The sequence below is a fragment of the Halyomorpha halys genome, unplaced genomic scaffold (assembly GCF_000696795.3).
Source record: "Halyomorpha halys isolate HHAL.00 unplaced genomic scaffold, Hhal_1.1 Scaffold121.1, whole genome shotgun sequence".
Lineage (NCBI taxonomy): Eukaryota > Metazoa > Arthropoda > Insecta > Hemiptera > Pentatomidae > Halyomorpha > Halyomorpha halys.
The window spans coordinates 638,219-648,799 of record NW_027107242.1 but is presented as its reverse complement, the minus strand read 5'-3'; the positions used below and the strand labels follow the sequence as shown (position 1 = coordinate 648,799).

Genomic DNA, 10,581 nt, shown 5'->3' with positions numbered 1-10,581 from the left:
ATGACAAACAAAAAACTCGGATAAAAGCCATCAGAGTAATAGTATAAAGATACAGTTCTTGATACAGAAACTGGCAACCTTTCTTCGAGGAAGATTCTGCTACTTGATTTTAGGAACCTTTCCTTTATAAAGAGACTATACATACCAGTACAAAAGGCTGGAAAAATCTTACCACATAAAGTGAACAAGTTTTAATGATAATGTAACATTGCAAAAAAAAAAAGAAAGAAATTTCACAGGTAAAACTTCAGTTCAGTTGTGCGTACTTGTTTGTGTACAACTAGTTCTTTATTATAATGTAAGCTTACAGTTACAGTTAAGTTATATTCATCACAGTTTTTAACGAAGTAATAGTAATTGTGACAGTTACAAAATATTGTGTTAAAGGAGCGTGATAACGCTTGTTGATGTGAGCTAATGCATCACTGTCGAGGGTAAATGGGAAAACTAATAGCTTTAATGATAATTTCCTTGATTCCGAGTTGGCCAATTCTCACACCATCTTACCCAATCTCACTACATTTTGAGGAACATCATAATTTTCAAAGCAATTAATGTGAGTGGTAGAACTGTAGGTATTTCGTCAATTTTGAAAAATCTTTAGATATCACAAAAATGTTACGGTGTTTTCACATGTTTTTGAATTTGATTTGGTTTTGAGATGTTTTATCCAAAAAAACTATTGCATTAACCCTCCAAAAACCTCATTATAATCCTAGTAGATTTCGTTTGTTATTTTAGGTTTTCAAGAACAACGGGACCCTTTCCGAGTTGTCAGAACAACAACTGATTGACTGTTCCGTGCTGTATGGTAACCTCGGATGTCGAGGTGGCTCGCTGAGGAACACTGCCAAGTACTTGCAACGATATCATCTCCTAACGAGGGATAAGTACCCATACAAGGGTAAGCAGTCCTTGTGCAGGTAAATACCATTTGAAGTTGTTATGCTTGACATAAATTTAATTATTAGTTATAACAATTGAAATAAATGAGGAAAAAAATATCTTTGATTCGTTTTTTATTTACCGACATTTCAGAGAATTAGGACTTTTTATTAGAAAATTCTCAATTATATCGTAATAAAGTACTTAATATAAATGAGTTGTTTTCTTTTTGTATTTTAATAAATTATGAATCATAAAAACAGAAATAAATAAATATTTAACAGCCATGCTCACTATTCAAATAAGCATTGAACGTACCTCCTACGTTTTTTCTCACCAACCGTTTACAATCTATTTATAATATACATACATTTAATATTAAATAATTATGATTTGTTTCCCAAAAATAATAGACTTTTTCAACACAGCGAAGATAATCAGACACTGTTGGTGCATTTAACATCCGTTTCATAAAACTTAGAACGTGATTTAGGAGATTCATGGATATTTTCTGTCACGATTTCATACTGATGTTGTTCAAATATTTTTTCACGGCTTTTTCCTCACCCAAGTAATCAAAATCCCTCTAAATTGAGTTAAAGAATGGAAATTATTTAAAATGTATCGAATCGAATTTGTGTTAAAAAAAATCTCTTTCGGGAATATCAACATATTCCTATCACAACTGTTATTTTATGAGCGATTTTTGAAGCTTTTAATATTTTAAACACATTTACAACCCCTGAACATAGAGTTAGTATTAAGAAAGTGTCTTTTAGAGATCTTAGTTTTTTTTTTTGTATCAATCTGGTTTCTTTCAGGGTTTTGTGCATTATTAAATCGCATCATACTTCCAAAAATAATGACGGAATAATTAGTGACGGAACTCAACTGCTCCTTTCTTTTTTTTTTTTTTTTAATTTTTATTTTAATGTAGAAAATATCAATGAATTTTCCTTAAGATTAGTTAAATTTTTATCATTAAAAAACTCTAGTAAAGTTTTTATTATTTTCAATTTTAATAGTTTATTTTAGTGAAAAAAGTTTCTAATTTATATATATATAAATGGTTGCCTGTATAACTTAAAATATGAAGAAGCTGTTCAGGGTTGCGTTCTAAAAAAACGAAATAGTTTTCAGCTATTTAATGGCCCTACTTTACTATTGGCTTCATCAGAGCTAAAATGATACAAGAAAAACAACTAAGAACATTACAACAATAAGATACAAAAAGGTAGTATAAATAATATGTTAAAAATAAGCGATAAGAAAAATATATATAAATAAAACGAAGGAAGACATAAAATATTAATATTATATTAATACTAATATACTAAATAGCTGAAAACTATTTTTTTTTTGTTGACCAAAATCCTAACTATCTTCTTCATATTTTTTTAATCTTTAGTTTAGTTTCCAATGTTCAATAATATTCAATTAAGATGCAAAATCGGCTCCTGAAATTTCTCGGTTTTTATCTGGTTGTACACCTTGTGTAAATCGGAAATATTCAATAAATACAAAATAATTTTATAAAGTATTTATAACTAAATTAATTTGGGAATTTAATATTGAATTACAAAATTTAATAAAGTAAAAGATGTTATAATATTAATACAGATATAGCATTTGGATCACATTAGATTTTTTCAAAAATGTATTTATTTAATGTAATTTACAAATGTACAAAATAATAAATACAATAAGTAAATTGGATGAATGTTTCAAAAACTTGAAAATCTTGGGAAGGAACCACCCATAGGTGGTAATTCAAGCATTAATTTAAATTATAAGGCGCCATGGCCATCTTCTTTTCAGACGCCTCGGAGGATTATCAGGGATTGTTATGGATGAGAGATTAAGAACTAATGGGTTAGGATGGGTAAAGAGTTTGGAATGAAGAGAGGCATAACTGTTTTGGGCCAAATCTGTAACGAATGGGACGTAAAGGTCTTAGTGAAAGAGTTTATTTGTAACGTAATAAGGATCATCACGGATTTTACGTACGAGTTTCGATGCGAGAGGAATTTGATTGTTTGGTAGAGCCCCAGAGCTCAATTACATATGTTCAAATTGTTCTGATTATTATAATATATAATAATTTTTTGTAGTGAATGGGAAGTTTAGAGCGTTTGTCAAGTAGGTGTTGTAGCAATCCAAATCTACGAGCAGTTTCAGTCTTGTATGATTCCAAGGATGTCTCTTGTCAAGATGGAGTCCTAATATACCAATTCGATGTATATTTGAAATAAATATCGTTTTAAACTTCATTAATTATATAAGCTATAATACTACAAAAAACTTTATATCTTTAATAAATAATAAATTAATAAAAATTATTCTTTCATTCTAGATACATTTCGAAAGTGTTTCCAGTCAGAAAACATATATAAGATATCCTATAAATAATTGTTGAAATGAGATATCTCTTTGGCATTTTTTTTCAAAGTATTAAAATCGTATGGTTTATTTTTATGAATATAATACCTATGTATCGTTATTTCAAGGTTCAAATTTATAGTAAAACGTTTGTGTTTTAAATTAATTAAACTATATTTTATGAAAATCAATATAATCGTACCGATAAAATAATAAATATGTCGAACTAACTGTAAACCTAATTTTGGCTAGCCCAATTCTTACGGGTTTAGAGTAGTGACACAAGGTAAGGTAGGGATGATTAGAGGTTTAGTAGTTATTAATATTGTTGTGATTTATTTGTTAATCATGTCGCATATATTTTCAATTTTTCCGTGTCACGATAACAAGAGGTAGGCTATAATCAGTTGTCGAAATCTATGTTTCTGTTTTTGGTAGTAATTGATAAATTACAGGTTTGAAAATGACCCTATGATTTGTGATGAATGGGATACGGAACCAAGGCATGCTTATTGGCCAGGTGGTCTTGTCAAACGTTCCTGGCGGAAAAGATCGCTTAATAATTAAATGAACTTATAATAATTATTTATTTTCATTACCTATAGCGACTTCTTGGAATATTATTATCTGGGCCATGGTCTTTATTTTAAACTTGGAAGAAAGGGTTTGTAGTTATGCGTGCTATTAAAATTTTTGAACAGGCCTATAATACTCCCCTATAATATTCTTTGTTACATCTATATTTCTCAATAAGCTATTAAATTTTGTTAAATAATATTTTGGAGAAATAAAAATTTTGTATTCGCTTGACATCAGATGCAATCTAACATGTTTAATAATTACATCAATAATTTGTCCCTATGTTTAAGTTATGAATGTGAATATATCTACTCTTTTGGTTCTCAGGATTTAGGATTCATTTTAGCTTTTCTCTTACAAATATTTTTATTTTATTCATAGACCTTCTTATTTCTCAAGTTATGTGTTTGGGTTTCTATGACTTAATTTTGCAGTTAGTTCAAATAGCTTATTTGATTTTCAAGTTATTTATTATTATCTTCGTTTAGCTTAATTTATTTATATTTTTTTAAATCTACTTTTTCTTCATGACTCAAACGTTAAAGGGATTATTCGAAACTAGAAGCCCAACTTCAAGAATTTGACAGATATACTGATCTCTTTTGAAGTCCAGTTTGGCAATAATTTGATTATAAGTTAATTTAATTAACTTTGAGTGAGCTGGCCTTTTTATCCTGTTTCTAAGGATTATAAAACAATTTTATTTTAATTAATCTAACACCTATCTCACAGGGAGCGTGGTGGCATAGTGGCAAGACACCTTGGTACGAACTCCAAGGACCCTAGTTCGAATACGCTGTCAGATATTTATTATCTGTTACCCTGTAACCGTGAGTCAACCCTGTGGGTTCCGGAGCCCTCGTGGCGTCCATCCAACCTCATAAAGTGAGTACCCATAATTGGGAAAAATCTTGCGGTTAAGTGTGGTCTTGAAAATATCACCTTGTACAAACTTTGTTCTATAATTAGTTCTTTCTTACAAAGTACTGAATCCATGACCTTTCATGGGTTGTAGCGAATCACATTATTATTATGATTAACATCTACCTCCAATACAAAATTTGTAAAATGTTGAGGATAAGTTGAATTTCTTTTTAACAACCAGATTTTATATCCAGGTAGGAATATCATCATATATGAAAAGCATTATCAATGAAATTTTACTTTCAAAGTGGTGAGTGTTATTTGTGATATATTATTAATGATTATATTTTCATTTAAAACATTTAATATTTTTACATAAACCGATAAGCATAAAATTGACATATAAAAATGTCTATGACAAATGTCTAACAGTGAATCACGGCCCATTTATTGAATATAATATTCTGTAAGTATGTAAGTTTACATTTGATGATATATTGAAGAATTTAAATAAATTTCAAAACGATATTTATATTTTGGTGTAAGCCTACATTACCTGTAGTATTATCACCTTTCAGCAGAGCATTGTCTAAATAGATACAGTCTCTCTTGCATAGAGTGTATTGCATACTTACCATAGAGACTCCATTTACATAATTAGGTGGTCATCCACTTTAGTCGATACTAACTCTATCTTCAGTATTCATAACCTTGGTCTCCCTTTCCTCTCCCTAATATATGATTATCGCATTTATACACTTCAATATTCTTGTTGTAGGCCTCAGGCACTTTACAACAAAGATGGAGTCAGCGTGAAGACTTGGGGTGTCCTGCCGTACGGAGACGAAGAAGCGCTGAAGAAGGCGGTGGCCACAGTCGGACCGCTGGCTGTTTCCGTCAATGCGAACCCTGACACCTTCCAGCTCTACCACTCCGGAGTCTACGATGACAGGAGCTGCGACGCTAACACACTGAATCACGCCATGCTCGTGGTAGGCTACACCAAGCATAGTTGGATCCTCCAGAACTGGTGGACTTCCAGCTGGGGCCAAGGTGGTTTCATGCACCTCAAGCGTGGCCACAACAGGTGCGGTGTCGCGTCCTATGCGGTTTATCTGAAAATCCATTGATGATTAATAAGTAATATTATAACTATCAGGTTGCAATACAAAAATAAATTTTATCTAGGCTTAACTCTATTCATTATGTGGGACTTAATTGTTTTCACAGATAGAAACACTAAAATAATAATATCTGTTTTTTCTTGAGTAGTTTTTTTATATTTTTTTAATAAATGTTTTAAAAAAATACAACGAAGTTTATTTCTCATAATCATACATTATTCCATAAATTATTTAAAATTATTATGAAAGCTGACTCAAAATAAAATTTCAAGCAACCTGATTTTCAAATATTTACCGAAGAGGGTCTCACTTTACTCCAAGTTTGTAGTGAGGTTAAACCAAACATTGTTTAACACGCCATGAAAACCCTACTTTTTTATCCTGTTCTAGGTATCTCGTGAGTATTTATCTCATAGTAGAGGATTAGTACTATTTTTTTAATATAATTAGATCTGATGATGGCAAAAACTTTTACAATTACTTTCAATGCAATTAGAATTGAAATTGTAAACTGTAGCTCTTCTATCAGGGGCTGAAGAATCCATATTTTGTAAAATATCTAAGAACTAGCCACGGGTCATGATTTCTAATAAGAAAAGCAGGAGGTGTCCAGATGAGCAAAATGTTTAAATAAGAGAAAAAAATACCTCATGCAAGGAGTGTACTGGTGAGATCAATGCTCATTCTTTACCGTTCCAAGTAGGCCAGAGCAAAACTGAGTTGATTAAAGGTGAGGTGATAAATTGGGAGTAACATAAGCAAGCAAAAATAACAACATCAAAGAGTTAATGGAAGGTAAACAAAAGTACAAACTAAACAGATGAAATACTAGAAAAATACAGATGTTTCTATTCCAATATGAAAAAAATGCAGGTTTCATACCAAGAAGAAAGGGAAAAGATTAGTTTTGATTTTTATATTCATCAGATAGTAAAAATCGTAGTTGTATTATACTGTGCATCAAACTGTCTTCTATTGTTCATCATCATAGGATTTAATCAAACCAAGACTGGATAAATTGCAGTTTCCAACGATTTGTTTCATAGAAAATGTTATGTATTTATGTTTAAACACCTTCTATAATCGATTTAAAAATATGTCATACTATATAAAGGATTTCGTATATTAACTTATAGCTTATGTTATCTACAAATTTGTAATAATATAAAAACCGTACAACCAAATTACTAACACCTCACAATAGTAATTTAGACACATTTTTACATGAGGTTGTCGGTTTGAAGATAAAGTATGCACGTTAAAATGGAAATCGTTGAAGAAAATGAAATGTATCATTAACTCTTCCCTGGCATGTGAAATTAGGCAAAATTTTAATTATATCATTAATCATACTCCTTCTGTTATACCGCACATGATATTCATCTACTGAACCTTGTTTAGATATGTATTCTTAAATAATTAAAATGTAAGCAATGAGTATTAATAATAAATGGTATTCATGACGTTAATATTAAACGAATCAGAATAGGTGACATTTGAATGTCCTTTCTGTACGTCTTGTTTGAAATAGCTCTAAAGATTAAATAAGGTATTTTTAATTTATTCTATTAATTGTATATATATTTTTTGTATTAATTTTTTTTTTGGGGGGGGGGAGGAGGAATCTTTTAGATGATTGATATGACGAAAACTTAAAAATGGTATGTTTCCTTAGTTATTAAAAATTAGTTCCTTTAATTTTTTTTTTCAATAATTTATTTCTTGTTATTTACAACTGTATGTAAATATATAAAACAAGTAAATTTGCTGCAGATGATCAAATGACATGATACAAACATGTGGAGAATCTACCTATTGATAGAACTCCAATAACATTTATAAAGGAGAAGATCTCGAGGCCATCTGCTTTTCAGACGTCTGGGAGGATTATTAGGTAATGAAGGATAATCCAGGTTAGAAACAAGTGATTTTGGGAAGTTTATCATGGCAGGATTGGTATCTGGTTCAGGCCAACAAAGCGACAACATATGGAACATTGAGGTCCTGATGAATGACTGATTGTCTAGCAAATGTTTTAATAGTTTCCTGTCTTTTCAGTCTTGTATGAGGATTCCCTGTCAGTCGTTTGTCCAGATGTAGTCCAAAGTAACGGATCTATTTGACAGGAATAAGTAGGGTATTATTAAAAGACACACATGGCAAAACGATATTTAATATGTGTATGATGGTTTTTACTAACGATTATAGTTTTTTCTTTAAAGAAACATTTGATATAAGAATATCGTAATCGAATTACGTTTTCAGTTAATTGCTCATAAAAATTTCTATATTGGTGAAAAATACTTATATATGACAAAAAAAACTATATCCATAATAACACATAATTACATAATGTGATTTTTTCCCCAGTTGATACAGAGACCGTTGTTAATCAGGGTTAAAGCCAGTGGTTTATTAAAAGGCTCTAATTGCCACCGAATTGAATGACAGAGGTCGACTGGGATATGTTTCGCATAATGGTCACCAAATTGCGGAATTGGTGCACTAATTTCCTAAGGGAAAGTAAGGAATTATCAACATCAACTGTTTGTTTAGTGTCCTTGGTCTTTTCTGTGCCAGACGAATAGTGAGCGGAGTCTGGGCCTATGGCACGGAAATGTTGGATTTTGTGATTGAAAAAAAAAAAAGTGTAGGTCATATAATTGCTGAGAGCTGTTACAAAAAACATCCTTTTATTTTTAACTCAAATTCTTTATTAGTTGAAATATTTAGGTTTAGTTATATCTATGCTGAGAAAAGGTTGTGGAAAATAATTAAGAGAGAATGTATTTATTTAGGACTTTAGAGACTAATCTTTTGATTTTCACAATTAAATTTAATGGATAGGAATGTTTGAACCATGAGATTTAAGGTTGATTTACACTTTGCAATATTTCCCATATGTTCGATGTCAAGTGTAAATTTACGTTTGTGTATTAACTTTCCGTTCAATACATAATTCTCTACTTTATGATATTTTAGATAAACGATGGAAGGGAAACGGAACGTATAGTTTGAACCAACATTAAGAGTATAAAACAACACGACCATCAACAATTACTGTTTTATGTTATCAAATAAAATTTAAAAAATGTCTAATGACAAGAAAATTGGTAGTGATAGAGATATGTTATTAAAAGCTGTATATACTTTTTCTTTCTTTTTATTTATTTCTTAAAATTTACTATTGTTTTTAAATTAAAAAATACAACAAGTAAATGTGACTTCAACAGTATAATACCACATAAAGACTTATGAAGAAACTCAAATAGCATTTCTATATTAGAAGGTTTTTAGTCCACCTTCTTTTCATTCACCTCAGAGGATTATAAGAAATAAAAAAAGAAGGAAAGTAAGAAATAAGTAGGTTAGTCTGGTTATAGAGTTTATCATGGAAGGATTGGCACCTGCCTAAATAAGGAATATTAACGTATTTAAGGTTGATTTTATTTGTGATTTAGTAAGGAGCGTTGATTTATAACATTACTTTTTCAAATAAATTAAAATTTTTATTTATTTTTTGACTCTCAATGTCATTGCGAAGATTAATAAAGTTTATATGTATGGCAAGTGAATATTCTGTTATTTCTATTTCTGAAAAAGTACTATTTTCTGTGAGGAAAAAAAAAAGAAAATATTCAAATCAGAAATACCAAAAAGAATTAGAAAATCATCTAACTCTAAGCGAAAATATGGGCAAATATTATTGCTGCTTGCAGTCGATTTTCTTTAATCACAATTGAACATATAAATCTATAAGTTATTGAAAAGACAAAATCATAGCCGACAGAAGGCTGAAAAAGAAATTTGATATTGAATTGACTCCTCACATTCAAATACTTTATATTTATTATTATTTTTTTATTCATTGATAAGCATTACAATCTGCTACAACCTTTGGAAATAAGTACTAGTGATAAATTCATAAACATTCATTCCAACATTATAAAAGAAATAAAAATTATAAACAAAAAATATACCTAAATAAATAAAAATAATAAAATCTCTTTATGTATATTAACAGAAAGATAAATAAAATGAACATGACCGTACTATGTATATGAAGCAATAGAAATAAAATAAAATATTTAAATTTTGAGCCAATATAACTAACTATAAAATAAAAAGACCAGTCACATTTACACTGTTATGCATAACATTTACACTCGAAACCTGAGAATCCCCTACCCTCAACAGTTGAGTAGTATAGCAGAGCTTTTATATTTATTATTAATATTCTTTTTAATACCCGGAGTAAAATAATTTGTTGTTGATTTTATTTATTTATTATAATTATGAATTTAAGTGCATTGTATAATTATTTTTCTATTTCTTATTGTTTAATATTGGTAATAATGATTAGAAAACACATTCACACTTATCAGGTGAATGTGATAAAAAAATAAGAAGCAGAAAAAAATATATAGACAGTAAAAACAAAAAGGAACTAAACATAAAGTGAAATAACTTCTTAAACACTTTCATCCCTTTTTATAATATTTACATTTAGCTTGGATGACTCCGTACCGAGCTTATATTGTAATATCATTTACACTATATAGACACTTAGACATACACATACACTTGGACTTTCAGATTGCCCTCCACTAAAAAATTAAAACGTTACATTACAAAAGAAAATATTGAGTTACTAATAATTACTATTAATACGATTGGTACACTATAAGGACAAACTATATATTGATAACATAGATTAATTAAAGCCCATAAAATAAACATTACCCAAGGA

The 10,581-nt window shown here is 29.6% G+C and overlaps 1 protein-coding gene across 1 annotated transcript in view; it reads left to right on the top strand.

Moving 5' to 3' along the window:
- The window catches only part of LOC106678055 (cathepsin L), a 14,565-nt gene extending 8,654 nt beyond the window's left edge, over positions 1-5,911 (top strand). The window contains exons 4-5 of the mRNA XM_014416348.2: positions 742-923; positions 5,486-5,911. Coding sequence (XP_014271834.1) covers positions 742-923; positions 5,486-5,837 — 534 coding nt within the window. The 3' untranslated portion in view covers positions 5,838-5,911. The remainder of the gene's footprint in view (positions 1-741; positions 924-5,485) is intronic.
- The last annotated feature ends 4,670 nt before the right edge of the window (positions 5,912-10,581 follow it).